Source organism: Theobroma cacao, chromosome 4, assembly GCF_000208745.1.
Source record: "Theobroma cacao cultivar B97-61/B2 chromosome 4, Criollo_cocoa_genome_V2, whole genome shotgun sequence".
NCBI lineage: Eukaryota > Viridiplantae > Streptophyta > Magnoliopsida > Malvales > Malvaceae > Theobroma > Theobroma cacao.
In genome coordinates this window covers 27,997,483-28,012,946 of record NC_030853.1, presented here as the reverse complement: position 1 = coordinate 28,012,946, position 15,464 = coordinate 27,997,483, and the positions used below count along the sequence as shown (strand labels likewise).

Genomic DNA, 15,464 nt, shown 5'->3' with positions numbered 1-15,464 from the left:
AGCCAAAAGGTTCATGAGGCAGTAAATAGCCAGGTCAAGCTTTAAGCCAAGGGCTAGCCAATTCCCCTGACACCAACCGAAAGTAACTGTCAATCATACAAAAAGAAAAACTACCGTAAAAAAAAAAAACAAAGAAAAACCCACCCTGGTGGAGTTTTAAATGCTAGAAAGGGCCACGATCTTGAGGCCCCCCTCCGACCATATTGTCTCAATTTCCACTGCCCCATGTCCCTTAGAACATGGAGTAAATTATGGAAGCTTTCCCCTACTCTAAACTCCAAAGTCCTCACATCCCTCTAATCTCAGACCAACCATATAAGCTCTCATGCAAACGCCAAACATTTTCTTACACTTCTTGTACCAACAAAAACCATCAATTCCAAGGGAGAAACTAAGGCAAAAGAAAAAAGATAAGAAAGCCCACTTTCTATTTTATCATTGCAATCAAATCCAACTATAAAAGTAGCCATTCTACCAGCAGCACTTTGTTTTATCATTTTCCTGGAATCCCCTTAAAACTTGGGGAGAACAAAAACTTCCAGTCCATCCTTCTTCAACCTTGAAGCAAAAGCGAAAAAGAAAAAGGGATAAGGGAAAAAAAAAACGATATGGAAATTGAATCAGTTAGATGTGAGTGTTGTGGTTTGAAAGAAGATTGCACCCAAGATTATATCAATGATGTTAAGGCCAAATTTGATGGCAAATGGCTATGTGGGTTATGCTCAGAAGCTGTCAGAGATGAGGTGAGTAGAAGCAAGAAGCAATTTGGTGTTGAAGAAGCTGTTAAAGCTCACATGTCATTTTGTGGCAAATTCAAATCCAATCCAGCCGTTCGAGTAGCTGATGGTATGAGGCAGATGCTGAGAAGAAGGTCGGGAGACTTGGCAAATACGCGTAATTCACCTTCTTCTTCTAAGAAGTTCGCAAGATCGGCTAGCACAAAACTGTACTAATTGGCCAAAAAACAAAGGAAAGGGAGGAAAGGCCTTTACCTTAGTTGGAATAATATTGATAGCTAAGCCTTTTTCCGGCTAAGTTTTCAACTTGTCTTGTACAGGAGATGTTATTTCAATGGAGGCTTCTTCCTGTTTTTGTTTTTCTTTACCCCCACTTGATATGGTATGCATTTTTTTTCCCATCTTTTTCTTTTCCTGTTTGAAGAGACCAAAGCTTTTCAAGATCTTTAGTTTTAACTTTTTCTTATCTCCAAATAACAATGTTTCATGGAAAAAACAGTTTTGCTTTCTCTTTTCCCAATTTTCAAAACCAAAGGCTATGAGGTTCCATTTCATTTTCCCCTAATATTTTTCCTCAAGAAAATCCTAACCATGGACAGCATGAAATTATTCTAAATTTACTACTGCTTTTCCCTTTCATTTGAATGACATCTCTGTTTATGATGTTCTTCCAATATGCTGAATGTTGGAAGGTTGAAATTATAAAAAGAAAAGCGGTGGGGGTGCGGGTGGAATGGTTTTTACCTTTCCGAAAAGGTCAAATGACTTTAAACTGAAGTGGGAAGTAAGGGCAGAGTTATTGGTTTTTCTTAGCCGGGCTGATATATTATTGTCTAAAGAACAAGGAGTTTGACAGTGGAGAGTAGAGAGTTATCGGTCCTTGATCTGCAAGATATTTACCCCGACTGGCTCAGTGGATTCTCAAAGACAAAGAAAATCAGTAACAAATCTAGACTTTTTCAATATTATAATACAGCCGTAAAGGTCAACTTTCCACTACCATAGAAAGGACTAAACCAACACTATGCCATATGTTTCAATGATTTGAGCTAAATTATGGTTATTTCCCACTATTAGCAGTAGTTGATGATGAAAACTTCCTGATTCCTTTATAATAGCTGCGTAAGTACTGTTACTAAGCAATACTTAGATGCAAAGCCGTTGGATTAAGCTCGAAGCTAATCTGACTTGCATAGAAATATATATGAAACAAGTACATTTCATACGTCTTCTTGTAAGCTTTTCCTTATATTTGAAGACTTCAAGCTTGTACCATATCATTTTGGGATGTTCCATATGTTATCAACACGAGTACTCAGGAGTTGAAATAACCTGAGTTACAACTGTGGAATCTGGGGAGATCAGCTGGTAGGCCATCTGATTAAATCTTTCCCCTTTCCCTCCTTTTCAAGTTTGGTCTACCAAAAGCCAACTTTTCTGTTGCTGAACTTACCAATTCATGTTGATTAAGACAACTTTTCTATCCACTAGGCAGCAGCAGGTCCCCGCATTAGGCTATCAATGTGTACAGATGGTAACACCAACCACAACTTGTAACATCAAAAAAAAAAAAAAACTTGCACATGTTCCTTGAGAAATATGTCAGAGAAAAATCTTCAATGTCAGCGGTCCACGATCATTTGCTTAATTAATCACCAAATTTAAGCATCCTAAGCAGGCATCCTCAACCTGTTTCGGTACTAATTAATCATGTTCCATGTGATTAGTTAAATTACTTATAGATAGGTCAACCATTGTTTATTGATAATTGGTATCAGTATATTTGGTTTCTAGAGATGCCGTGTCTGATTTGAATCGTTAATGCTTATAATTTTGTGACATCTCGAATCAAATTTTAGACATGCACGAAAAGAAAAAACATATCAGTATTTTCTCACAGTTTTCAACCATAAATTATCAAGTACTTTCTGATGAAGGGATCATAAGACGGAATTGCTTATGTCCTAAGATTTGAAAGTTAGTGCTGGCATTGCAAGCATCAATCTTCAAGTAGCATCTATTGGGGCGTATCAAGTTATCTTAAGAAAGTTTCACATGAGAAACACTTGTTATGCTTGGATGATTTTGCACCGTAGAGTAATTAATAAATCAATAAATAGCAACTGCTGTAAGAGATTCCTGTAAAAAAAGCAGAAGTCACATATATTCCTGGGGAGCAATTAGAAATGGTGGTTATGGAAGAGTGACAAAGAAGCATAGGTCTTAGTCTAAACCTAAGCATCATATCCAGTTCCTCATTGACGAGCATCTCTTCCTTGGTCTGCAGCCATGTAAATATCAATAACGTGTCCGGTAGAAGGAGCTCATCTACAAAGGGGAATATCAGTCCAGAACCTTGATTCTTCATTGATAGATTGAGACTAAGATCATTACTTTTTGAAAACTATTAATCCACAATTTCCGAACGTGTTATGTGCCTTATGAATTGAAAATCGTTTTTGTTTGTTATGTCAATTAGTTTTAGAACTTGTAAATTAATGTGCATACATGGTGGAGACTATTGAACATGACTTTCTTGAGAACTTATACAGAGATTTCAACAGATGTAAAGACATGCTGTCTGATATTTATAGGCTTTCAAAACCAAATTTTAGGCATAAAAGGAACACAAACTAGCAAATAGGAAGACCTTGTGATAGCTGCTGCTACTGAGTTAGAAAGAAGATGCCAACTGCCACAGTGAAATTTGTTTTCAATTTCACAATGGGTATATGGCTATCGTTTTAGCTTATCTCATCCTAGCCGATATCCAATTGTCATTTCCTTATAAGTGTTTCCATTGATTTTTCAGCGTTTTCCCTTGTTTGGCACTCTATAATTATCTTATTGATGAGTCATTGTTTTCAGCAATGGATAACTTGAAAGTATCTAATGATAGGGCAAAGTAATGATAGTTAATGGCTTGAAAGTACTCATAGTGAGGATATGCATATGAATGTAAATATGTCATTACTTATTGGAAAAAGGTTTGCACCAAATATACACCGGGATCATACAAATCTATCGAGGGATGTACATCAAAATATACAGAGGTGTTCATCAATCTTATGAATAAGATCTCTTACAAGATAGTTCATTAATTTTCCCTCTGAAAATATCACTCTCTTCTTCTGTCTAACTACTTTGTATTTCATAGGCATCCCGTCCCCTTTTCTTGCCATTCCTGGATTAATCTTAGCATAAAACCAGTTCTACTGAAAGAATAACAACAGGACAAGAGGATATCAATGTAACACAGGTTTCTAAAATCATGTTGAGGACAACTTGTGCAGGCCCCCTGACCATGTTCTCATCCTTTCACTCCTAATAAATACAATCTCTAATCACAAACAATTCTTAATACATTTCCAATTATATATGTTATTACAGAATTTCTCTATTTAGGATCAAACAGCTGACTAAAGTCTCAAGAAAAGTCACCAATAGTCTTTACAAGAACAAAGTCCATCTTTATAATGATGGAACCTTGTCCTATCCCTGACAACAATCTCCCTCCCATACAACTTTGAGACTAACTTCATAAAGGTATGGCAGTCCTCACAAACTCTAAGATTCTTAACTATCCGAATGCATGAATCTTTTCCCCCATTAATGAGTCCATAACAAAGTGCTAACTTCTCACTATGCCATAAAACCACCTCCCTTTTCTCTTCCTCTTCTAAATCAACCAGAACACTACGGGTATTAGGAAAATAGCCAACCAGCTTCAATTGACTAATCACCTCATCCAACTTTTCATAGATCTTATCTGCCTGTTTGTGATTCCTATCTGCCATTAAAAACTCATGCACCTCATTGTTCAATTCTATCCTACTACATCCCTTCTCCTTAGATATGCCTCTTTCTTTCATTAAGTGCCTCAACTCCCCAACATCTTGCCACTTTTTCTCTTTGGCATAAATATTTGATAACAACACAAGAGCCCCATCATGATCTGGCTCCAGCTCAAGTAGCCTTTTGGCAGCAAATTCTCCTAATTCAGTCTCACCGTGAATTTGACAAGCAGCCATGAGGGATCCCCAAATGACAACATTGGGTGCTAAGGGCATTGTCTCTACAATCTCAAGAGCTTCTCTTAAGAGATTAGCACGGCCAAAGAGGTCAACCATGCAACCATAATGTTCATGTTTAGGAGCAATCTTGTGTTCATTGATCATGGATGCAAAGATTCTTTGGCCCTCGTCAACCAGCCCCGCATGGCTACAAGCATAAAGCACACCCACAAATGTAACTCCATTGGGCTCAACATGTGCCTCTTTCATTTTATGAAAGAAGCTTAGAGCATTATTGGCATCCCCATGTATGGCAAATGCATTGATCATACTGGTCCAAGATATTACATTTCTTCTAGTCATTTTCTCAAAAACCCCTCTTGCTCTTTCCAAACTTCCACATTTGGCATACATATCAATAAGAGCATTATTAATAGGCAAAGCTCCTCCAAAACCATTCTTATCAGCATATACATGTATCCATTTGGCTTTCTCTAGTACACCAAGATGCGCACAAGCTGATATAACACTCAGCATTGTCACCTGGTCAGGTCTCATTCCCAGAGATTGCAGTTCATTAAACAATCTTAGAGCTTCTTGAGGTTGATCACTCTCAGCATAACCAGATATCATCGCGCTCCAACACACCAAGTCCTTCTCTACCATTTGGTCAAAAATCAATCGAGCATCCTCAATTCGTCTATGTCTTGAATACCCAGAAACCATCGCTGTAGAAACAACCAAGTTCTTTGGTGCCATCTGATTAAACAATTTCTGAGCCATCTCCATGCAACCACAACTTGCATACATAGTCATGAGAGCACTCTGTAAATGAGAATCAACCACAAGATTTTTTTCAATAATGTAGTCGTGTATTGCCTTCCCGTGATTTAGATTCCCAACACGACCACAAGCAGAAAGAATACTGGAAAGTATAAACTTATCCACCTCAATATTAGCCCTCTTCATCTCCTCAAAAAGCTCCAATGCATCATCAAAAAGTCCACTCAGACAGTAGCTGTTAACAACTAAATTCATTAGACAAACCAGCATGGGTTTCATCACCAAAAAAAGAAAAAAGAAAAAACCTTTTTTTAATTACTTACTCCTTTTGATACTATTGTTTTTTACTTTCTCATAAATTGCTAAACGGAACAAAAACTAATACCAATAGAAAATACAACATCATATCATATTCAATTAAAAATGAATAAATAACTAAATACAGATTTAACTTAAACACAGAAATATCATACATTTCGCTATTCACAAAATTTTACAAGTATTTAATATCTAATTACTCAATAAGCAGTTTGATCCAATAGTAAGTGTAGAAAGAAATTTGAATCACCAATCACCCTTCCTCAAATTTATACCTTTGCTTAGAAAAAACTATTCTTTGGGTTTGTACTCAAAATCATTTTTTTATCTAAATCAAGGTGAACTTCAGATTAGCAAAACTCATACCCATCTATCATAATACTCCATGCAACAATATCCCGGTAAGACATTTTATCGAACACCAACCGAGCCTCCAAAACTCGCCCACATGCCAAATACATACCCACAAGACCCGTCTGCACAAACGGGTCCGAGTCAAGACCCAACTTGAATCCAAACCCATGAATCTCTTTCCCTTCAGCCAACCCCTCAACCCTCGCAACTGCTTTTAAAAGCGGAGGAAAAGTGAATCGGTCAATTTTTATTCCTTCATTCCTCAGCCTTAGGTAAACGAATAAAGCGAATTCGGGTCTGGAGCTACGGGAGAGGTGGCGTACGAAGCGAGTGGAAAGGGAAGGGAGAGGGTGAGGGAGGTGGGAAAAGATGGAGAGAGAGTAAGGGAGGGAAGGGGAGAACAGGAGGAGTTTGAGGATGAGGGTATGTGAGTGGGAGTGGTTGGAGCGGAGGATTTGGGCGTGGATTTGTTTGAGGTGGGTGAGGGAGGGGGAAGAAGAGAGGGTTTTGAGAAGGGTTTTGGGGGTTGGGAGGGATTTGAGGTTGGGGGAAACGAGAGAAATGGTGGGTTGGGGAAGCGCTGACATGTGGAAGGGGTTTTTGAGGGGTTTAAGGTTTTTGCCCTTTTTTGAAGTGAAAAGTCTTTAAGAATGTGGAGGGAAAGTTAACTAGTTAAAGTGGGTTGTGTTCCTGGAATCCTAGTCCGAGAGATGTTTGATACAGAGTTAAAAGACAAACTTCTGGGTTTTGATTTTTGGGGACTGTTACAATATGCGGGGAAAATAAACTTAAAAGATTTGCTATTTTTGGAGGAAGGCCGATGGCCCAGTAGTCTACAGGTGAGACCGTGAGAGTGAGAGGCATAACTAGAAGCTTGGAACCATAGACCTAACCCATCAACGTCACTGGGCCACGGCCCAAGAACAGGCACCAGTTTCCTTGTGTGAAGTTTCGACTCACAACTCTCGACCCTCAGTCCCTCCTCAGTCATCATCAGAGAAAAGGCGGCTGATTTTGGAGGAGAATGGGTGAAGTTTTGTTGGAGCTTGAACAAAATCTCAGGTCGGGAAAGGTACCCTTCATTTCTTTTTGTTCCTATGGCTTCTAACTCTCCATTTCCACTCACTTTTCATCTTTTAAGTATCTTTCATTTATTAATCCGGGACGCAATTTATTTGCTTTTGGGATCGATGAGAATAGAACAGGAAGACAGGTGCTTTCTTTTCAGAAATAACAATTAAACAATAGTAAAACAATAAAAATTGTTTCAAAAATTTAAATTTGTGTAGAACTGTGTCTGGTAATACTAAAAGCTTGTTGGCAGTGGCATCAGTTATTTCTGTAGCCTTATTACCTTGTAATGTGTGTTCTTTTCTTAGGAGCAATTGACCCTACAAGAGCAAGATTTTTTTCATAGATGTAAGTCCAAGGCTGTTAGGCAGTTCTCTGCTGGTGTAATTGCTGGAGGTGGGCTTGCCTGGACTGGTATTTTCGTTTTCACCGGCATTGCTGCTCATTTGTTGTATTTGAATATGCATCCATAGTTTTGGATATAGTATAGAAAGCAGAAGTCCAAAACTGATTGGGGTTGATGTATCCGGTATCTACTGGTGCTTCAAGATACTTGGTCTTTTTCTACTTTTAATATTTAGAAGATTTAGTTCTTTTGCGATGAATAATGATCTGTATAGCTATGCTTATTATTGATCTTTGTTTTTCAACGTCCATTTAGAAAGTGGCTTTCTTTAAATTTGAATTTTTGTTGCATGTTGCAGTCTAGATTCATAATTCTGGTCTTCAAAGCTTAAAGTTTCTCGTACTTTATAATCTGTGATCTCAGGAGTCAAGACTATGAACCTGATGTATTCTATATAGTGGCTTAGCTTTCGTTTGCTATAATATAGGTACCAGACCTAACAATGCTATGTTAGTGTTTAATTCTTTTTGCCCCTAGACATAATTAGAAAGGAGATTGCAACACAATTGCCTTACAGCGAATGCTTCATTAACTTTTTCAGACCAATTTTTCATTACAAGTAATATCCTAGGAACTATGCCATTGACTTCATCTTTTGTAGTTCCCGAAAATTTTGAATAAGCTCTCTTGAGTTGGCTAAGGAGTGTTTAATTTGATCATTATTCTAATTTTGAACTGCTTTTTCAAAAATGATTTCTTGTCCAAGCTTCAACTTGAACTTTGGTAAGTACCTGTCTGTAAGATGGTCTTTTTCCTGATTGTTGTCCAACAAGTTCTTTCTACTTTTTAGTAATTTGAACATTAAAATACTTATGAACATAAGTTCTCTGTTGACTCCATACTCTAGCAGTATATTTTCCCTTTAGTATTGTTGCTGCCGGTCTATTTAGATATTTTTATTCATTTTGTAAAAATTATCTCATTATCTCTCAAATCATTTTGGTAATAACCAGGTCTCTTTTTTTTCCAACTTATTCTAACCACTGTGTTGGATATTCTATTTTTAGCAGTTTCTGATAATTCCTAACCCTCTCTTGCAGCAACGTGGAAGCTGAATATGTTAGTTCGGCTAAACGTCTCAGTGGGTAACTCTCTGTGATGCACACCTACTCATGCTCACCAATAGACATGCTTAGACATGCAGAAGCACTCATTAGAACTATTGTTTATAATAACAATTGAGTCTTTACTTTATGCAGGAGCTGCCACTATATTTGGATTGTGGAGATTTGGTAGCTCACTAGAGTCGTGTGTTGACGATGTTCTTGCATTAGATGGAAGTCGGATGCAGAGAGAATTAGCAGATATGTATGTACCATTTGCTACTTTTTGATAAAATTTTCCAGTTTAAATAATGTGAAAAAAAAGAAGATGTTTTATGGGGTTCATGGACATATCAGAAACATGTTGACAAAAATGCTTGCTTGGATCCAATAAAAAGTTGACAAGCTTAACTTTCCTCGGATTTATTGTTCATGTGTTGCCTTTAAAGTTGAAATAACAGGATTTATGTCTGTCTTTTGCTTTCTGAAATTCTGGAGACTCAGAAGCTTCAGATCAAGAATAAGTGTTAATTCTACAGCTGATTAAAGAAACAAGTAAACTAAATGTCATTTTCTTGGATTTATCATTGTACATTGTCGTAGCTATGGGTGAATATTTCTTTTGCAAAACAAAAATATTTTTGGGTGTGTTGTATGCATTCTTGAAGATAATATCGGTAAATGTGTTGATTATCAGGAAGTCATCTTTTATTTTCTTCAAGTTAAGCTCAAGGTTAATGCCAAAGAGTAAACAGATATCCTGATTCAATTTTCAAAAAAAAAAGATATCCTGATTTAAGTTTTGTAACTTTTACTGTATTTGTAAATGGTCAAGGCCTAGTCTGATATTTTGTTCTGTATTATGTTCGTGGCGTCTGCTTATACATTCTACTGGTGCATGTTAGTAGTAAATATCTGTATACAGTTGCTTTTGCTTAAGTTTCCTATTCATAAGCTGAAAGTCAAATAACAGAATAGTGAAGAAATATCGGGATGATCCTTTGAAGATGCGACTTATCTCTAAACATTTCTATTCCGAGGAAGTATTTGATGATTTAACGTCAGAGCCAAGATTAAGGTGGCGTTATCGAAATTTCTATAGTGATAATATCAGTCATGATCAAGGAACTCATGATCATTCCCAGAATGACTCCCATAATGCCACCCCCAGTGATTTCCACGATAACTCTGCCAGCAAAAAGACTGATTTGAGGTCTAAGCAAATTCCTGTAAGTGCACTTAGTTTCTTTCGCATTGTCACAACATTGTTGTAAAGTTATAATGAAGTTGTACAAGAGGTGCATTTAGATGTAGAACATAGACTTCTAGACCTAGTTTTATTGCTATTGAGAACATAAATGAACTTCGTTTCTTTTCATTTGTTTTGCTTGCTAGTTATGACATTCAAAATCAATGTTAGGTGATTATCCTGTATATGCTGTCAATGCAAAGTAGGATATTCTAGGATTAACAGTTGTTTGATATCAACTCAGAATAAATTCCGAACTTCTTTTTTTCACCTTAAATAAGTTATGGAATTATCTGTCAGTTATCAGGTCTATAACTATTATAGTATGTCTCACCAAAAACAGTATTTGACAGGTTTGGGCGTGGGACAAGCTTGTTATTCTGCATGTGCGTTCCTGCTTATATTAAAATGATATTAAATTTTAGAAAAAGAAAATAACATTTTGTAATTTGCTGATCCAGCCCAATAGATCCTCTGCATAAATCCATTTATTGCCTTTCCCCAGGCCTTGCCATATTTTTCATGGGATCTGGATTCTGTTCCTTGTTTCCTGACCATCTTGTTATTTTAGGTGAACTCTGGTATCGATCTGATGGCAGACCCGCTAGATTGTGTTTTTGGTTATACGGAAACAGCAGAGGAGATTCATCACTCTAGCACCTCAAATGTGCCAAGCAGAGCACAGAGTCATGCCCATAAGAGAGCTCACCGTAGGCATCGATTGCGTCATCAGGAAGGTTCTTTGGGCTCTCATGATGAGTAATGTATATTGGGAAGGAAATCAGAGAAGAGTGTTAATATAAATTGGATTTCTACAGGATTATTTGAGGGTTTGAAAGCATGAATATTGTGAAGTGCATTTGCATCATGAAAGTCATACTGTTGACATGGAATTGATAAATAAAATGGATTGAAGGTCTCAGTATCCGTTTTAGATAATGTCTGGTTGTGTTACCTAATGCACCGGTTAAAATTTTGGGTCTGATACATATTAGAAGCAATTTAGCTATTTTCCTGAGCCTACATATCAATGGTGATTGAGGTATGCTTGGTGACATTCTGGATGACTTGCTGGGTCATAATGTTGGCAACAAGAAGGCTGATAGAGGAGTAACTAGCACCAGAACAGAGAAAATAGATGACTAGATTCCCTTCAGCCTTGAGGTTTAGCAAAAGCACCTGAGTATCAACAAGTTCAACAAACTGTTCGGTCCAGGTGGCCCTTACCTTTGGTACGGCTAGAAGTTTTTTGATTTTGTGACCTATATCACTTCCCAATGCAGGCCAGGGCCCCCTCCTCCTCGCTTCCTCAATGGCTGGCCGTTTTACTGCTACAAAAATGGAAAGGCATTAAGCGAAATCTGGCTTCGCTTGAGAATCAAATCATATCTTAGGGGATGTTAGGGTAATGTCGAACTCTCTTTATCACTAGTTTAAAGTATGCTATTCCTTCTCAACTCAACTCGACTCTGGGTGCTCCCAAATCCAGCTTAAAGCCTAAAAAACAACTTATGAATTCTAATGATGCTGTAAATGTGATTAAACTGTTAATTCCATCCATAATTATAAAACTTGAGAAACATGACATCTTTGTTGATTGTCCTGCTTTCGGAGGTTTTCTTTCTGCCCCCATCCTTTAAAAATGCTTGTTTTTGTTATAGAAGGGGCTAAAAGTCACCCATCATGGCAAAGGAAAAGAATGGGGAAAAAAGTATGCAATCTGTCACCTATGGGACCCTGCGTTTCCCCGTCCCCGTACCCTACCACACGCATTTGGCCAAAATTGAAGGGAAAGACAAAGCTTACACCAAACCAAATAAAAAATCCATATATATGTAAAAGAAAAAGATAAAAAAGGGGTTCACAATAAAACCTACAGCACATCATTTCCAGGAAGGATCATGGCACCTTCATTCCTCGTCTTTCCACGCCAAAAAGCACCTTCTTAAGTATTACGGAATGTTTGCAACACAAAGTGTTCAATTGGATTCTCAATATATTATTTGGGTGCTTTTGTCAGCATCCACGTTTTCCTTTTAGCTCAATGCTAGAATGCTCTCGGTGAACGTTTCTTCTTGTTCTATTTGATTAATTCAAGGTGGGGAAAAAATCAAGAAATTTAAGGATATTGCATTTTTTGTGCTTACAAGTTGAAACCCATTGTTCTATCCAAAGAATAATCAATCATAGAATGGGATTAGGCAAACAATTTAAGGATGATTAACACCTACTATTAGGAGTTGGGTAGGGTATTATCTTTACTAGTATTCAATGATTTGTGGATGAACAATTTGTCAATCATGGACTCCACAGTTTTAGATTTAATCCCAATTAAGCACCTACTTTCTTATAAAAGTATATTAAGATTGAGTTTTATGGAACAAAAAATTTTCTTATTTCACAAAATTTATTCGTTTTTAAATCAGAATTTAAATAAAAAAACTTTCAAATTTAAGCCGTTAGATGTTCTCCAAAACTAATTTAATCCTAATTTACATGTAACCTTCCTCTTCCATCTATAAGTTAACAAAAAAATAAAATAAAATGTCTTTTGCAAATGAGTTGATGATGCCACAAATTTATTAAACTTTCATTACACAAGGAAAAAAAAAACATAATTTTCTTAAAAATATATCATCAAATTTTTTTCTTTTTTTTAAAGTTTTATTACACAAACCCAAAGTAGTTAATGACTTGATGTTGAATTTTAGAAAAAAAAAATTATATTTTTAATTATTGATTTGTCCCCATCAATCAATTTATAGCATGAAATGAGAACTCAGAAACATTTTGCAATTAATATTTTGGACGCAATGGAATTCAATATTTGACTAGTCTTACATCAACCGGATCAAATTACTAAATATTTATTGCTAGTTATCTAATTTCAAATATACTTAGTTATTTTTTTTCTTAGATATAGACACATATTTTGATAAGTAAATTAACAATTAATTATCTGTGGTTACTCAAAAAACAAGCCAATTCATCATTAATTGGTCACACTTGACATGTAAGTACCATGCATACAATTATTGTTAGCATCCGGCAATGTATGTGCATGATGGATCTACCCTGCCACCATCATCTTTATTTTCACATACAAGCTATTAAATTTTTATGACCATCATTAAAAAAATACATATTTATTACTATTTACAGAAGAAACATTACAAAAAAATAAATTAAATTAATGAAAGAAATAAATAATTAAATTTTTATGTCATGTAGAAGCACAATTTTCCAACATGAAGTTCCACAAAAAAAAAAAAAAAAACAACTCCAATAATTAATGATGGGGTGACCACATTTAATATTCTCATAACCATCTTTAACTTTTGGTCCTTTTCTTTGTAATAATGATAGCACTCTCCAAAACAAATTGGCTAAAATCACATCAGAGGGGACCAATATTTGAACCACTATGCATACGTGATCAATCATCTTTACAAAAATTTATCTATTTTTGTACTTTAAAAATTTTCAATGTGAACCCAATAAATTTTAATTTTTTATATTATAAATTCATCTAAATATAAGAATTTAATTGAATATAATAATAAAATTTTAAATAATTATAAAATTTTTTAGATATTATATCTTTTATTTTTCAATAACCATATTATTATTATTATTATCTTCTTATGTCACCTTCCTGATTGATCAATATAAATTCTTCACAACTCTTCTTCTTCTTTCTTTTTTTTGGAACTTTTTCTTATTAAATTTAACAATATTATGAAATTTATCAAAGAAATTCATTTCATAATTGATTTCAATTCTCTTTCTTTTTTGTCTAATAATGCTAAAAATCTCTCTGTTGTCCTTCTTAATCATTAATTAATTAAATTAAAGTGTGCTCAAATAAGTTATAAAAAAGTGGTAATCAATAATACTGATAATTTAAAAAAATAAAAGAAATGGTAACCTTATAGGTAAAATTAATGGAAGTTGAGGGGCATTAACAAAGCCTTGTCTTGTTTACCTGTTCAAGTGATTCCCCTGTAGCGTTGAGCTTTCTGCACACCATAAGAAAAGGCAGAGATCATAGAATTTTCATTGACAACCTTTCTTTCACCACTCAAACAATTTTCCCATTCTTTATAGAAAGGAAAATCTAAATCACAAAATCTATTTTCCCTTTTCAACACTCAATCTCAAACAACAATTTTCAAAATCCTTCCTTCCATTCCAATTTTTCCATATCCGGTTTCCTTATCAAAATCTAAAAAAAAAAAAAAAACAAGAAAAAAGAGAAAAGGAAAGAAAGTTTTAGAGAATTGACACCATTGCTTTATGATTTCACCTTTTCCATCCCACAACTTGATCAAGATTTCGATTCCTATCCAAATTTCTTCTTCACTTTTCTTCACCAAAGCATCTTTCCTCTTAATATTAATCTTGTTCCAAGCCTTCTCCTTGCCTTCCACTTCTTCGCAATTCACCGCCAAAAGATCAATTCTTTGTGACAAAAACCAAAAACCCAAATCTCAAATACCGTCAAAAAACATAATGAGAATCCACCCATTGCCCAGGAAAAGAAACATCACTATCCAATATGAGATGAACCCAAGAACAACGAGGTCCCAAGCTGAGAGCTTGTTGAGCGGTGGGTCCCACAAAAAGCTCCGGAGGCTGCCCCACATCTTCAGCCGCGTCCTGGAACTGCCTTTCAGGTCGGATGCCGACGTGGCGGTGGAGGAAAGCCCCGACTGTTTCAAGTTCGTCGCCGAAACGGATGGGAGAATCGGCGACGTTGTGAGGGCTCATACGGTGGAAATCCATCCTGGGGTTACTAAGATTGTGATAAGGTCGAATAGTTTGGTGGATTTTAGTTTGTTGGATGATTTGGAGCTTGACATGTGGCGGTTTAGGCTGCCAGAGACGACGCGGCCGGAGCTGGCGAGTGCTGTTTATGAAGATGGGGAGCTAATTGTGACGGTGCCTAAGGGAGGCGAAGTGGAGAATTTGGAGGAAGGAGGTGGTGGAGGGGAAGCTGAAGGGAATGGGGAGATTAGAGGAGGTATGGGAAATGGTAATACTAATAATAGGCTTGTTCTTGTACAGTAAAAAAAAAAATCTCTTGCTTTGGTTTTTAATTGCATGTTATTTTGATTTTAGTTTTTGAAGGGCGTTGGTGAAGCTTAGCCTTTTCTTCTTTCTTTTTTTTTGTATGGTTACTTTTTATTAATGAATCAAATCAAGAATTGTTCTTCTCAAGCATGCTGGGCATAATGGTAATGGTAATTTCGATTTGATATTGTTTTCTTGGCATGAATTTTATGATTTTTGTTGCGGAATTTAGATGATTTCCTTGGCATGTTCTTGATGAGCTTTATTGGAGGATTTAGCTGGGCTAATAACTTTGAATAGAATAGTTGTTTTATGAGCTTGTTTTTGTATTTTAGGCTGGTTGGGGTGCATTTTGTTTTCTGAGGTCAAGAAAAGGTCTAGGATTTTGGTATGTTCATAGGAATGTACATGCTTAGC

At 36.0% G+C, this 15,464-nt stretch overlaps 4 protein-coding genes across 6 annotated transcripts; 3 read left to right on the top strand and 1 right to left on the bottom strand.

The window, feature by feature from the left end:
* LOC18603009 lies at positions 190-1,104 on the top strand. Its single transcript, XM_007034726.2, has one exon. It carries the CDS (start codon positions 609-611, stop codon positions 951-953), a length of 345 nt encoding a protein of 114 aa, XP_007034788.1. The 5' UTR covers positions 190-608; the 3' UTR covers positions 954-1,104.
* Positions 3,685-7,082, bottom strand: LOC18603007 (pentatricopeptide repeat-containing protein At4g14820). 2 transcript variants are annotated; one of them, XM_018119158.1, is made up of 3 exons: positions 6,218-7,082; positions 5,699-5,768; positions 3,685-5,575 (listed from the first exon to the last, which is right to left on the bottom strand). In XM_018119158.1, exons 1-3 carry the CDS (start codon positions 6,790-6,792, stop codon positions 4,175-4,177), a joined length of 2,046 nt encoding a protein of 681 aa, XP_017974647.1. In that variant the 5' UTR covers positions 6,793-7,082; the 3' UTR covers positions 3,685-4,174. The 2 variants fall into 2 exon arrangements, with proteins under 2 accessions (XP_017974647.1, XP_007034786.2); XM_007034724.2 differs by having other exon boundaries at positions 3,685-5,768.
* Positions 7,159-10,913, top strand: LOC18603006. 2 transcript variants are annotated; one of them, XM_007034721.2, is made up of 6 exons: positions 7,159-7,277; positions 7,585-7,690; positions 8,723-8,767; positions 8,882-8,990; positions 9,699-9,954; positions 10,546-10,913. In XM_007034721.2, the coding sequence occupies exons 1-6, from the start codon at positions 7,230-7,232 to the stop codon at positions 10,735-10,737; spliced, it is 756 nt and encodes a 251-aa protein (XP_007034783.2). In that variant the 5' UTR covers positions 7,159-7,229; the 3' UTR covers positions 10,738-10,913. The 2 variants fall into 2 exon arrangements, with proteins under 2 accessions (XP_007034783.2, XP_007034784.2); XM_007034722.2 differs by having other exon boundaries at positions 7,160-7,277; positions 7,585-7,672.
* LOC18603005 lies at positions 13,941-15,232 on the top strand. Its single transcript, XM_007034720.2, has one exon. The coding sequence runs from the start codon at positions 14,271-14,273 to the stop codon at positions 15,042-15,044; it is 774 nt and encodes a 257-aa protein (XP_007034782.2). The 5' UTR covers positions 13,941-14,270; the 3' UTR covers positions 15,045-15,232.

Bases quoted from the DNA above. Each gene is read 5' to 3' on its own strand.
- LOC18603009 (XM_007034726.2), top strand. From the start codon at position 609: ATGGAAATTGAATCAGTTAGATGTGAGTGTTGTGGTTTGAAAGAAGAT.
- LOC18603005 (XM_007034720.2), top strand. From the start codon at position 14,271: ATGATTTCACCTTTTCCATCCCACAACTTGATCAAGATTTCGATTCCT.
- LOC18603006 (XM_007034721.2), top strand. From the start codon at position 7,230: ATGGGTGAAGTTTTGTTGGAGCTTGAACAAAATCTCAGGTCGGGAAAG. The intron at 8,768-8,881 runs GTAACTCTCTGT...TACTTTATGCAG, and splicing joins TCGGCTAAACGTCTCAGTGG to GAGCTGCCACTATATTTGGA. The intron at 9,955-10,545 runs GTAAGTGCACTT...TTGTTATTTTAG, and splicing joins TGAGGTCTAAGCAAATTCCT to GTGAACTCTGGTATCGATCT.
- LOC18603007 (XM_007034724.2), bottom strand. From the start codon at position 6,792: ATGTCAGCGCTTCCCCAACCCACCATTTCTCTCGTTTCCCCCAACCTC. The intron at 5,769-6,217 runs GTATGAGTTTTG...AGTTGTTAACAG, and splicing joins TGGAGTATTATGATAGATGG to CTACTGTCTGAGTGGACTTT.